Source organism: Oncorhynchus clarkii, chromosome 2 (genome assembly GCF_045791955.1).
Source record: "Oncorhynchus clarkii lewisi isolate Uvic-CL-2024 chromosome 2, UVic_Ocla_1.0, whole genome shotgun sequence".
Lineage (NCBI taxonomy): Eukaryota > Metazoa > Chordata > Actinopteri > Salmoniformes > Salmonidae > Oncorhynchus > Oncorhynchus clarkii.
The window spans coordinates 98,102,889-98,116,225 of NC_092148.1; the positions used below are offsets into that span (position 1 = coordinate 98,102,889).

Sequence of the window (13,337 nt, forward strand, 5' to 3'; positions counted from 1 at the left end):
GCCTGGGAGGGATTCCCTGGGTCGTCAGTTTGCCTGGGAGGGGGTCCCTGGGTCGACAGTTTGCCTGGGAGGGGGTTCCGGGGTCGTCAGTTTGCCTGGTAGGGATTCCTTGGGTCGTCAGTTTGCCTGGGAGGGGGTCCATGGGTCATCAGTTTGCCTGGGAGGGGTTCCTGGGTCGTCAGTTTGCCTGGGAGGGGGTCCCTGTGTCGTCAGTTTGCCTGGGAGGGGTTCCCTGGGTCGTCAGTTTGCCTGGGAGGGATTCCCTGGGTCGTCAGTTTGCCTGGGAGGGGGTCCCTGGGTCGACAGTTTGCCTGGGAGGGGGTTCCTGGGTCGTCAGTTTGCCTGGGAGGGATTCCTTGGGTCGTCAGTTTGCCTGGGAGGGGGTCCATGGGTCATCAGTTTGCCTGGGAGGGTTTCCAGGGTCGTCAGTTTGCCTGGGAGGGGGTCCCTGTGTCGTCAGTTTGCCTGGGAGGGATTCCCTGTGTCGTCAGTTTGCCTGGGAGGGATTCCCTGGGTCGTCAGTTTGCCTGGGAGGGGGTCCCTGGGTCGTCAGTTTGCCTGGGAGGGGGTTCCGGGGTCGTCAGTTTGCCTGGGAGGGCTTCCCTGGGTCGTCAGTTTGCCTGGGAGGGGGTCCCTGGGTCGACATTTTGCCTGGGAGGGGGTTCCGGGGTCGTCAGTTTGCCTGGGAGGGGGTTCCCTGGTCGTCAGTTTGCCTGGGAGGGGGTCCCTGTGTCGTCAGTTTGCCTGGGAGGGGGTTCCTGGGTCGTCGGTTTGCCTGGGAGGGGGTTCCTTGGTCGTCAGTTTGCCTGGGAGGGGGTCCCTGTGTCGTCAGTTTGCCTGGGAGGGGGTTCCTGGGTCGTCAGTTTGCCTGGGAGGGGGTCCCTGTGTCGTCAGTCTGCCTGGGAGGGGGTCCCTTGGTCGACAGTTTGCCTGGGAGGGGGTTCCTGGGTCGTCAGTTTGCCTGGGAGGGATTCCCTGGGTTGTCAGTTTGCCTGGGAGGGGGTTCCTGGGTCGTCGGTTTGCCTGGGAGGGCGTTCCTTGGTCGTCAGTTTGCCTGGGAGTGGGTCCCTGTGTCGTCAGTTTGCCTGGGAGGGGGTCCCTGTGTCGTCAGTTTGCCTGGGAGGGGTGTCCCTTGGTCGACAGTTTGCCTGGGAGGGGGTTCCTGGGTCGTTAGTTTGCCTGGGAGGGATTCCTTGGGTCGTCAGTTTGCCTGGGAGGTGGTCCATGGGTCATCAGTTTGCCTGGGAGGTGGTCCCTGGGTCGTCAGTTTGCCTGGGAGGGGGTCCCTGGGTCATCAGTTTGCATGGGAGGGGGTCAATGTGTCGTCAGTTTGCATGGGAGGGGGTCCCTGGGTCGTCAGTTTGCCTGGGAGGGATTCCCTGGGTCGTCAGTTTGCCTGGGAGGGGGTTCCTGGGTCGTCGGTTTGCCTGGGAGGGGGTTCCTTGGTCGTCAGTTTGCCTGGGAGGGGTTCCCTGTGTCGTCAGTTTGCCTGGGAGGGGGTCCCTGGGTCGTCAGTTTGCCTGGGAGGGGGTCCCTGTGTCGTCAGTTTACCTTTGGTTGGGGTTCCTGGGTCGTCGGTTTGCCTGGGAGGGGGTCCCTGGGTCGTCAGTTTGCCTTGTAGGGGGTCCATGGGTCATCAGTTTGCCTGGGAGGGGGTCCCTGGGTCGTCAGTTTGCCTGGGAGGGGGTACCTGGGTCGTCAGTTTGCCTGGTAGGGGGTTCCTGGGTCGTCAGTTTGCCTGGGAGGGGATCCATGGGTCGTCAGTTTGCCTGGGAGGGGGTCCATGGGTCATCAGTTTGCCTGGGAGGGGGTCCCTGGGTCGTCAGTTTGCCTGGGAGGGGGTTCCTGGGTCGTTGGTTTGCCTGGTAGGGGGTCCCTGGGTCGTCGGTTTGCCTGGGAGGGATTCCCTGGGTCGTCAGTTTGACTGGGAGGGATTCCCTTGAACGTCAGTTTGCCTGGGAGGGGATTCCTGGGTTGTCATTTTGCCTGGGAGGGGGTTCCTGGGTCGTCATTTTGCCTGGGAGGGATTCCCTGGCTCGTCAGTTTGCCTGGGAGGGGGTTCCTGGGTCGTCAGTTTGCCTGGGAGGGAGTCCCTGGGTCGTCAGCTTGCCTGGGAGGGATTTCCTGGGTCGTCAGTTTGCCTGGGAGGGATTCCCTGGGCCGTCAGTTTGCCTGGGAGGGATTCCCTGGGTCGTAATTTTGCCTGGGAGGGATTCCCTGGGTCTTCAGTTTGCCTGGGAGAAAGTTCCTGGGTTGTCAGTTTGCCTCGGAGGGGGTCCCTGGGTCATCAGTTTGCCTGGGAGGGATTTCCTGGGTCGTCAGTTTGCCTGGGAGGGGGTCCATGGGTCATCAGTTTGCCTGGGAGGTGGTCCCTGGGTCGTCAGTTTGCCTGGGAGGGGGTCATTTTGCCTGGGAGGGTGTCCCTGGGTCGTCAGTTTGCCTGGGACGGGATTCCTGGGTCGTCAGTTTGCCTGGGACGGGGTTCCTGGGTCGTCAGTTTGCCCTGAAGGGGGTCCCTGGGTCGTCAGTTTGCCTAGGAGGGGATCCATGGGTCATCAGTTTGCCTGGGAGGGGGTCCATGGGTCATCAGTTTGCCTGGGAGGGGGTCCCTGGGTCGTCAGTTTGCCTGGGAGGGGGTCCCTGGGTCATCAGTTTTCCTGGGAGGGGGTCCCTGGGTCATCAGTTTGCCTGGGAAGGGGTCCCTGGGTCGTCAGTTTGCCTGGGAGGGGGTCCCTGGGTCGTCAGTTTGTCTGGGAGGGGGTTCCTTGGTCGTCATTTTGTCTGGGAGGGGGTCCCTGGGTCGTCATTTTGCCTGGGAGGTGGTCCCTGGGTCGTCAGTTTGCCTGGGAGGGGGTTCCTTGGGCGTCATTTTGCCTGGGAGGGGGTCCCTGGGTCGTCAGTTTGCCTGGGAGGGGGTTCCTGGGTCGTCAGTTTGCCTCGGAGGGGGTTCCTTCGTTGTCAGTTTGCCTGGGAGGGATTCCTTGGGTCGTCAGTTTGCCTGGGAGGGGGTCCATGGGTCATCAGTTTGCCTGGGAGGGGTTCGAGGTCGTCAGTTTGCCTGGGAGGGGGTCCCTGGGTCGTCAGTTTGCCTGGGAGGGGGTCCCTGGGTCGTCAGTTTGCCTGGGAGGGGGTCCCTGTGTCGTCAGTTTGCCTGGGAGGGGTTCCCTGGGTCGTCAGTTTGCCTGGGAGGGATTCCCTGGGTCGTCAGTTTGCCTGGGAGGGGGTCCCTGGGTCGACAGTTTGCCTGGGAGGGGGTTCCGGGTTCGTCAGTTTGCCTGGTAGGGATTCCTTGGGTCGTCAGTTTGCCTGGGAGGGGGTCCATGGGTCATCAGTTTGCCTGGGAGGGGTTCCTGGGTCGTCAGTTTGCCTGGGAGGGGGTCCCTGTGTCGTCAGTTTGCCTGGGAGGGGTTCCCTGGGTCGTCAGTTTGCCTGGGAGGGATTCCCTGGGTCGTCAGTTTGCCTGGGAGGGGGTCCCTGGGTCGACAGTTTGCCTGGGAGGGGGTTCCTGGGTCGTCAGTTTGCCTGGGAGGGATTCCTTGGGTCGTCAGTTTGCCTGGGAGGGGGTCCATGGGTCATCAGTTTGCCTGGGAGGGGTTCCTGGGTCGTCAGTTTGCCTGGGAGGGGGTCCCTGTGTCGTCAGTTTGCCTGGGAAGGGTTCCCTGTGTCGTCAGTTTGCCTGGGAGGGATTCCCTGGGTCGTCAGTTTGCCTGGGAGGGGGTCCCTGGGTCGACAGTTTGCCTGGGAGGGGGTTCCGGGGTCGTCAGTTTGCCTGGGAGGGATTCCCTGGGTCGTCAGTTTGCCTGGGAGGGGGTCCCTGGGTCGACATTTTGCCTGGGAGGGGGTTCCGGGGTCGTCAGTTTGCCTGGGAGGGGGTTCCCTGGTCGTCAGTTTGCCTGGGAGGGGGTCCCTGTGTCGTCAGTTTGCCTGGGAGGGGGTTCCTGGGTCGTCGGTTTGCCTGGGAGGGGGTTCCTTGGTCGTCAGTTTGCCTGGGAGGGGGTCCCTGTGTCGTCAGTTTGCCTGGGAGGGGGTTCCTGGGTCGTCAGTTTGCCTGGGAGGGGGTCCCTGTGTCGTCAGTTTGCCTGGGAGGGGGTCCCTTGGTCGACAGTTTGCCTGGGAGGGGGTTCCTGGGTCGTCAGTTTGCCTGGGAGGGATTCCCTGGGTTGTCAGTTTGCCTGGGAGGGGGTTCCTGGGTCGTCGGTTTGCCTGGGAGGGCGTTCCTTGGTCGTCAGTTTGCCTGGGAGTGGGTCCCTGTGTCGTCAGTTTGCCTGGGAGGGGGTCCCTGTGTCGTCAGTTTGCCTGGGAGGGGTGTCCCTTGGTCGACAGTTTGCCTGGGAGGGGGTTCCTGGGTCGTTAGTTTGCCTGGGAGGGTTTCCTTGGGTCGTCAGTTTGCCTGGGAGGTGGTCCATGGGTCATCAGTTTGCCTGGGAGGTGGTCCCTGGGTCGTCAGTTTGCCTGGGAGGGGTTCCCTGGGTCATCAGTTTGCATGGGAGGGGGTCAATGTGTCGTCAGTTTGCATGGGAGGGGGTCCCTGGGTCGTCAGTTTGCCTGGGAGGGATTCCCTGGGTCGTCAGTTTGCCTGGGAGGGGGTTCCTGGGTCGTCGGTTTGCCTGGGAGGGGGTTCCTTGGTCGTCAGTTTGCCTGGGAGGGGTTCCCTGTGTCGTCAGTTTGCCTGGGAGGGGGTTCCTGGGTCGTCAGTTTGCCTGGGAGGGGGTCCCTGTGTCGTCAGTTTGCCTTTGGTTGGGGTTCCTGGGTCGTCGGTTTGCCTGGGAGGGGGTCCCTGGGTCGTCAGTTTGCCTTGTAGGGTGTCCATGGGTCATCAGTTTGCCTGGGAGGGGGTCCCTGGGTCGTCAGTTTGCCTGGGAGGGGGTACCTGGGTCGTCAGTTTGCCTGGTAGGGGGTTCCTGGGTCGTCAGTTTGCCTGGGAGGGGATCCATGGGTCGTCAGTTTGCCTGGGAGGGGGTCCCTGGGTCATCAGTTTGCCTGGGAGGGGGTCCCTGGGTCGTCAGTTAGCCTGGGAGGGGGTCCCTGGGTCGACAGTTTGCCTGGGAGGGGGTTCCTGGGTCGTCAGTTTGCCTGGGAGGGGGTTCCCTGGTCGTCAGTTTGCCTGGGAGGGGGTCCCTGTGTCTTCAGTTTGCCTTGGAGGGGGTTCCGGGGTCGTCGGTTTGCCTGGGAGGGGGTTCCTTGGTCGTCAGTTTGCCTGGGAGGGGTTCCCTGTGTCGTCAGTTTGCCTGGGAGGGGGTTCCTGGGTCGTCAGTTTGCCTGGGAGGGGGTCCCTGTGTCGTCAGTTTGCCTTTGGTTGGGGTTCCTGGGTCGTCAGTTTGCCTGGGAGGGGGTCCCTGGGTCGTCAGTTAGCCTGGGAGGGGGTTCCTGGGTCGTCGGTTTGCCTGGGAGGGGGTTCCTTGGTCGTCACTTTGTCTGGGAGGGGGTCCCTGGGTCGTCAGTTTGCCTGGGAGGGGGTTCCTTGATCGTCAGTTTGTCTGGGAGGGGGTCCCTGGGTCGTCATTTTGCCTGGGAGGTGGTCCCTGGGTCGTCAGTTTGCCTGGGAGGGGGTTCCTTGGGCGTAATTTTGCCTGGGAGGGGGTCCTGGGTCGTCTGTTTGCCTGGGAGGGGGATCCTGGGTCGTCAGTTTGCCTGGGAGGGGGTTCCTGGGTCGTCAGTTTGCCTGGGAGGGAGTCCCTGGTTTGTCAGTTTGCCTGGGAGGGATTTCCTGGGTCGTCCGTTTGCCTGGGAGGGAGTCCCTGGGTCGTCTGTTTGCCTGGGAGGGATTCCCTGGGTCGTCAGTTTGCCTGGGAGGGATTTCCTGGGTCGTCCTTTTGGCTGGGAGGTATTCCCTGGGTCTTATGTTTGCCTGGGAGGGGGTTCCTGGGTCGTCAGTTTGTCTGGGAGGGGGTCCCTGGGTCGTCAGTTTGCCTGGGAGGGTTTTCCTGGGTCGCCAGTTTGCCTGGGAGGGATTCCCTGGGTCGTCAGTTTGCCTGGGAGGGATTCCCTGGGTCCTCAGTTTGCCTGGGAGGGAGTTCCTGGGTCGTCAGTTTGCCTGGGAGGGGTTCCCTGTGTCGTCAGTTTGCCTGGGAGTGGGTCTCTGGGTCGTCAGTTTGCCTGGGAGGTGGTCCCTGGGTCGTCAGTTTGCCTAGGAGGGGTTCCCTTGGTCGTCATTTTGCCTGCGAGGGGGTCCCTTGGTCGTCAGTTTGCCTGGGAGGGGGTCCATGGGTAATCAGTTTGCCTGGGAGGGGGTCCATGGGTCATCAGTTTGCCTGGGAGGGGGTCCCTGGGTCGTCAGTTTGCCTGGGAGGGCGTCCCTGGGTCATCAGTTTCCTGGGAGGGGGTCCCTGGGTCATCAGTTTATCCTGGGAAGGGGTCCCTGGGTCGTCAGTTAGCCTGGGAGGGGGTTCCTGGGTCGTCGGTTTGCCTGGGAGGGGGTTCCTTGGTCGTCACATTGTCTGGGAGGGGGTCCCTGGGTCGTCAGTTTGCCTGGGAGGGGGTTCCTTGATCGTCATTTTGTCTGGGAGGGGGTCCCTGGGTCGTCATTTTGCCTGGGAGGTGGTCCCTGGGTCGTCAGTTTGCCTGGGAGGGGGTTCCTTGGGCGTAATTTTGCCTGGGAGGGGGTCCTGGGTCGTCTGTTTGCCTGGGAGGGGGATCCTGGGTCGTCAGTTTGCCTGGGAGGGGGTTCCCTGGTCGTCAGTTTGCCTGGGAGGGGGTCCCTGGGTCGTCGGTTTGCCTGGGAGGGGGTTCCTTGGTCGTCAGTTTGCCTGGGAGGGGGTTCCTTGGTCGAAGTTTGCCTGGGAGGGGGTTCCTGGGTCGACAGTTTGCCTGGGAGGGGGTTCCTGGGTCGTCAGTTTGCCTGGGCGGGGGTTCCCTGGTCGTCAGTTTGCCTTGGAGGGATTCCTTAGGTCATCAGTTTGCCTGGGAGGGGGTCCATGGGTCATCAGTTTGCCTTGGAGGTGGTCCCTGGGTCGTCAGTTTGCCAGGGAGGGGGTCCCTGGGTCGTCAGTTTGCCTGGGAGGCGGTTCCTGGGTCGTCGGTTTGCCTGGGAGGGGGTTCCTTGGTCGTCAGTTTGCCTGGGAGGGGGTTCCTGGGTCGTCAGTTTGCCTGGGCGGGGGTTCCCTGGTCGTCAGTTTGCCTTGTAGGGATTCCTTAGGTCGTCAGTTTGCCTGGGAGGGGGTCCATGGGTCCTCAGTTTGCCTGGGAGGGGGTCCCTGGGTCGTCAGTTTGCCTGGGAGTGGGTACCTTGGTCGTCAGTTTGCCTGGGAGGTGGTCCCTGGGTCGTCAGTTTGCCTGGGAGGGGTTCCCTTGGTCGTCATTTTGCCTGGGAGGGGGTCCATGGGTCATCAGTTTGCCTGGGAGGTGGTCCCTGGGTCGTCAGTTTGCCTGTTAGGGGGTCCCTGGGTCGTCAGTTTGCCTGGGAGGGGGTCCCTGGGTCGTCAGTTTGCCTGGGAGGGGGTATCTGGGTCGTCAGTTTGCCTGGGAGGGGGTCCCTGTTTCGTCAGTTTGCCTGGGAGGGGTTCCCTGGGTCGTCAGTTTGCCTGGGAGGGTTTCCCTGGGTCCTCAGTTTGCCTGGGAGGGGGTCCCTGGGTCGACAGTTTGCCTGGGAGGGGGTCCCTGTGTCTTCAGTTATCCTGGGAGGGGGTTCCTGGGTCGTCGGTTTGCCTGGGAGGGGGTTCCTTGTTCGTCAGTTTGCCTGGGATGGGGTCCCTGTGTCGTCAGTTTGCCTGGAAGGGGGTTCCTGGGTCGTCAGTTTGCCTGGGAGGGGGTCCCTGTGTCGTCAGTTTGCCTGGGAGGGGGTTCCTGGGTCGTCTGTTTGCCTGGGAGGGGGTCCCTGGGTCGTAAGTTTGCCTGTTAGGGGTTTCCTAGGTCATCAGTTTGCCTGGGAGGGGGTTCCTGGGTCGTCAGTTTGCCTGGGACGGGGTTCCTTGGTCGTCAGTTTGCCTGGGAGGGGTCCCTGTGTCGTCAGTTTGCCTAGGAGGGGGTTCCTGGGACGTCGGTTTGCCTGGGAGGGTGTCCCTGGGTCGTCAGTTTGCCTGGGAGGGGGTTCCTGGGTCGTTGGTTTGCCTGGGAGGGGGTCCCTGGGTCGTCGGTTTGCCTGGGAGGGATTCCCTGGGTCGTCAGTTTGCCTGGGAGGGATTCCCTTGGTCGTCATTTTGCCTGGGAGGGGGTTCCTGGGTCGTCATTTTGCCTGGGAGGGGGTTCCTGGGTCGTCATTTTGCCTGGGAGGGGTTCCCTGGGTCGTCAGTTTGCCTGGGAGGGGGTTCCTGGGTCTTCAGTTTGCCTGGGAGGGGGTTCCTGGGTTGTCAGTTTGCCTGGGAGGGATTCCCTGGGTCGTCAGTTTGCCTGGGAGGGATTCCCTGGGTCCTCAGTTTGCCTGGGAGGGAGTTCCTGGGTAGTCAGTTTGCCTGGGAGGGGTTCCCTGGATCGTCAGTTTGCCTGGGCGGGGGTCCCTGAGTCGTTTGTTTGCCTGTGAGGTGGTCCCTGGTTCGTCAGTTTGCCTGGGAGGGGGTCCCTGGGTCGTCAGTTTGCCTGGGATTGGGTCCATGGGTCGTCAGTTTGCCTGGGAGGGGTCCATGGGTCATCAGTTTGCCTGGGAGGGGGTCCCTGGGTCGTCAGTTTGCCTGGGAGGGGTCCCTGGGTCATCAGTTTTCCTGGGAGGGGGTCCCTCTGTCATCAGTTTGCCTGGGAAGGGGTCCCTGGGTCGTCAGTTTGCCTGGGAGGGGGTCCCTGGGTCGTCAGTTTGCTTGGGAGGGGGTTCCTTGTTCGTCATTTTGTCTGGGAGGGGGTCCCTGGGTCGTCAGTTTGCCTGTGAGGGAATCCTTGGGTCGTCAGTTTGCCTGGGAGGGGGTCCCTGGGTCATCAGTTTGCCTGGGAGGGGGTCCCTGGGTCGTCAGTTTGCCTGGGAGGGGGTCCCTGGGTCGTCAGTTTGCCTGGTAGGTGGTCCCTGGGTCGTCAGTTTGCCTGGGAGGGGGTGCCTGGGTCGTCAGTTTGCCTGGGAGGGGGTTCCTGGGTCGTCAGTTTGCCTGGGATGGGGTCCCTGGTTCGTCAATTTGCCTGGGAGTGGGTCCCTGGGTCGTCAGTTTGCCTGGGAGGGGGTTCCTGGGTCGTCAGTTTGCCTGGGAGGGGGTCCCTGGGTTGTCAGTTTGCCTGGGAGTGGGTCCCTGGGTCGTCAGTTTGCCTGGGAGGGGGTCCCTTGGTCATCAGTTTGCCTGGGAGGGGGTCCCTGGGTCGTCAGTTTGCCTGGGAGGGGGTCCCTGGGTCATCAGTTTGCCTGGGAAGGGGTCCCTGGGTCGTCAGTTTGCCTGGGAGGGGGTCCCTGGGTCGTCATTTTGCCTGGGAGGGGGTTCCTTGTTCGTCATTTTGTCTGGGAGGGGGTCCCTGGGTCGTCAGTTTGCCTGGGAGGTGGTCCCTGGGTCGTCAGTTTGCCTGGGAGGGGGTTCCTGGGTCGTCAGTTTGCCTGGGATGGGGTCCCTGGTTCGTCAATTTGCCTGGGAGTGGGTCCCTGGGTCGTCAGTTTGCCTGGGAGGGGGTTCCTGGGTCGTCAGTTTGCCTGGGAGGGGGTCCCTGGGTTGTCAGTTTGCCTGGGAGTGGGTCCCTGGGTCGTCAGTTTGCCTGGGAGGGGGTCCCTTGGTCGTCAGTTTGCCTGGGAGGGGGTCCCTGGGTCGTCAGTTTGCCTGGGAGGGGGTCCCTGGGTCATCAGTTTGCCTGGGAAGGGGTCCCTGGGTCGTCAGTTTGCCTGGGAGGGGGTCCCTGGGTCGTCATTTTGCCTGGGAGGGGGTTCCTTGTTCGTCATTTTGTCTGGGAGGGGGTCCCTGGGTCGTCAGTTTGCCTGGGAGGTGGTCCCTGGGTCGTCAGTTTGCCTGGGAGGGATTCCTTGGGTCGTCATTTTGCCTGGGAGGGGGTCCCTGGGTCGTCAGTTTGCCTGGGAGGGGGTTCCTGGGTCGTCAGTTTGCCCGGGAGTGGGTTCCTTGGTTGTCAGTTTGCCTGGGAGGGATTCCTTGGGTCGTCAGTTTGCCTGGGAGGGGGTCCATGGGTCATCAGTTTGCCTGGGAGGGGGTTACTTGGTCGTCAGTTTGCCTGGGACGGGTTCCCTGGGTCTTCAGTTTGCCTGGGAGGTAGTCCCTGGGTCGACAGTTTGCCTGGGAGGGGGTTCCTGGGTCGTCAGTTTGCCTGGGAGGGAGTTCCTGGGTCGTCAGTTTGCCTGGGAGGGGGTCCCTGGGTCGTCAGTTTGCCTGGGAGGGATTCCCTGGGTCGTCAGTTTGCCTGGGAGGGATTCCCTGGGTCTTCAGTTTGCCTGAAAGGGAGTTCCTGGGTCGTCAGTTTGCCTGGGTGGGATTCCTTGGGTCGTCAGTTTGCCTGGGAGGGATTCCCTGGGTCGTCAGTTTGCCTGGGAGGGATTCCCTGGGTCGTCAGTTTGCCTGGGAGGGAGTTCCTGGGCAAGAAAAGGTTAATTAATTTGATATTGTTTTAATGTTTCTTGATCTAACCTGTATTCCTCTTCTCCTCCTCCTCCTCTACCACCTCCTCTTCCTTCTTCTCCCTCTCCTCCTCCTCCTCCACCTCCACCTCACCCCTCTCCTCCTCCTCCACCTCATCCTCCCTCTCCTCCTCCTCCTCCTCCACCTCCTCCACCTCCACCCCACCTCCTCTTGCTCCTCCTCCTCTTCTTCCACCTCCTCCTCCGCCTCCTCTTCCACCTCCTCCTCCACCTCCTCTTCCTCCACCTCCCCCTCATCCTCCTCCACCTCCTCCTCCTCTTCCTCCTCCTCTTCCTCATCTTCCTCCTCCACCTCCTCCTCCTCTTCCTCCTCCTCCTCCACCTTTTCCTCCTCCTCCTCCACCTCCTCCTCTTCCTCCTCCTCCTACACCACCTCTTCCACCTCCACCTCTTCCACCTCCACCTCTTCCTCCTCCTCCTCCTCTACCACCTCCTCTTCCTTCTTCTCCCTCTCCTCCTCCTCCTCCACCTCCACCTCACCCCTCTCCTCCTCCTCCACCTCATCCTCCCTCTCCTCCTCCTCCTCCTCCACCTCCTCCACCTCCACCCCACCTCCTCTTGCTCCTCCTCCTCTTCTTCCACCTCCTCCTCCGCCTCCTCTTCCACCTCCTCCTCCACCTCCTCTTCCTCCACCTCCCCCTCATCCTCCTCCACCTCCTCCTCCTCTTCCTCCTCCTCTTCCTCATCTTCCTCCTCCACCTCCTCCTCCTCTTCCTCCTCCTCCTCCACCTTTTCCTCCTCCTCCTCCACCTCCTCCTCTTCCTCCTCCTCCTACACCACCTCTTCCACCTCCACCTCTTCCACCTCCACCTCTTCCTCCTCCTCTTCCTCCTCTTCCTCCTCCACCTCCTCCTCCTCTTCCTCCTCCTCCTCCACCTCTTCCTCCTCCTCCTCCCCCTCCTCCTTTTCCTCCTCCTCCTACACCACCTCTTCCACCTCCACCTCTTCCACCTCCACCTCTTCCTCTTCCTCCTCTTCCTCCTCCTCCTCCTCCTCCACCTCCTCCTCCTCCTCCACCTCCTCCTCTTCCTCTTCCTCTTCCTCCTCCTCCTCCTCCACCTCCTCCTCTTCCTCCTCCTCCTCCTCCTCCACCTCCACCTCTTCCACCTCCACCTATTCCTCCTCCTCCTCTTCCTCCTCCTCTTCCTCCTCCTCTTCCTCCACCTCCTCCACCTCCTCCTTTCAGACCCCTATGTGAAGCTTTGGCTGATGCACAAGGACAAACGCATTGAGAAGAAGAAGACAGTGACTATAAAGCGTTGTCTCAACCCCGTCTTCAATGAGTCTTTCCCCTTCGAGGTTCCGGCCCACGTCCTCCGGGAGACCACCATCATCATCACGGTCATGGACAAGGACCGGCTCAGCCGCAACGATGTCATTGGCAAGGTAACCAACTCACCGCTCCCTGCCCATTTTACCTGGGTTAAACCTGAGAACATCCCTGATTGGATTATTTTGATGGACAAAAAATCTCTCTCGCACTCCCTCGCACTCCCTCCCTCTCTCTCTCTGTGTGTCTCTCTTTGTCTCTCTCTTTGTCTCTCTCTCTCCTTCTTTCTCTCTTTTTCTCCATCTCTCCCTACCCCCTCTCCCTCCCTCTCTCTCTCTCTCTCCCCTTCTTTCTCTCTTTCTTTCCATCTCTCCCTACCCCTTCTACCTCCCTCTCTCTCTCCCTCTCCCTCTCTTTCTTATTCAGATCTACCTATCATGGAAGAGTGGTCCAGCGGAAGTGAAACACTGGAAGGACATGATGGGCCGGCCGCGTACCAATGTGGCCCAATGGCACGCTCTCAAGGCCTGATGGTCCCGCCTACCCCCACTTCAGTGACCCCATAAACTCCCCCTCCCTCCAACGTCCAATCTCCCCATCCTTATGCACAACACTGACTAGCTACCAGGCTGCAAAATACGGGTACAATTAGCCATCCGCTCTCTTTACCTTTAGACCCCTCTGCCCTCCTCTCTTCTCCTCTATCTGTTCTATTCTACATCTCTCCTCTCTTCCTCGGTTTCTTCTCATTCACCCCTGTCTCCCTCCTCCACCCTGCCAATGGTCCCCCTGTTTCTGTCTGTCTGTAACTATGTTGAGATCTGACATGTGGTTTGTCTCTTCCCCACTGCAGCCTGTACTAGCCTACTGTAGGTACGGTGCCATTTTGGCCACTGCAACGATGTCCCATGGAATCACAGAAAATCTTTAAGTAAAATATGCAGTGCCATTATAAACAAATATTCCAAGTAACAGTAATATGAGTGTAAAGTAATTCTGAGACAGACAAAACCCCTCTAGAAAATAATCTGTATGGAAATGATGTGTCCCTGTCCTTCTCTCCATCTCTCCTCTGTGATGTCTCCCTCTCCTTCTCTCCTGTGTGATGTCTCCCTCTCCTTCTGTCCTTCTCTCCTTCTCTCCTCTGTGATGTCTCCCTCTCCTTCTCTCCTTCTGTCCTTCTCTCCTTCTCTCCTGTGTGATGTGTCCCTCTCCTTCTCTCCTTATGTCCTTCTCTCTGTCTCTCCTCTGTGATGTCCTTCTCTCCTTCTCTCCTGTGTGATGTCTCCCTCTCCTTCTGTCCTTCTCTCCGTCTCTCCTCTGTGATGTCTCCCTCTCCATCTCTCCTGTGTGATGTCTCCCTCTCCTTCTGTCCTTCTCTCCTACTCTCCTCTGTGATGACTCGCTCTCCTTCTCTCCTTCTGTCCTTCTCTCCTTCTCTCCTCTGTGATGTCTCCCTCTCCTTCTCTCCTTCTGTCCTTCTCTCCTTCTCTCCTCTGTGATGTCTCCCTCTCCGTCTCTCCTTCTGTCCTTCTCTCCTTCTCTCCTGTGTGATGTCTCCCCTCCTTCTCTCCGTCTGTCCTTCTC

The 13,337-nt window shown here is 60.8% G+C and overlaps 1 protein-coding gene across 1 annotated transcript in view; it reads left to right on the forward strand.

Moving 5' to 3' along the window:
* Positions 1-12,290, forward strand: part of LOC139383416 (synaptotagmin-7-like) — a 128,039-nt gene extending 115,749 nt beyond the window's left edge. The window contains exons 9-10 of the mRNA XM_071127959.1: positions 11,667-11,866; positions 12,177-12,290. Of these exons, the coding sequence (XP_070984060.1) occupies positions 11,667-11,866; positions 12,177-12,281 (305 nt within the window). The 3' untranslated portion in view covers positions 12,282-12,290. The remainder of the gene's footprint in view (positions 1-11,666; positions 11,867-12,176) is intronic.
* Positions 12,291-13,337: the final 1,047 nt, after the last annotated feature.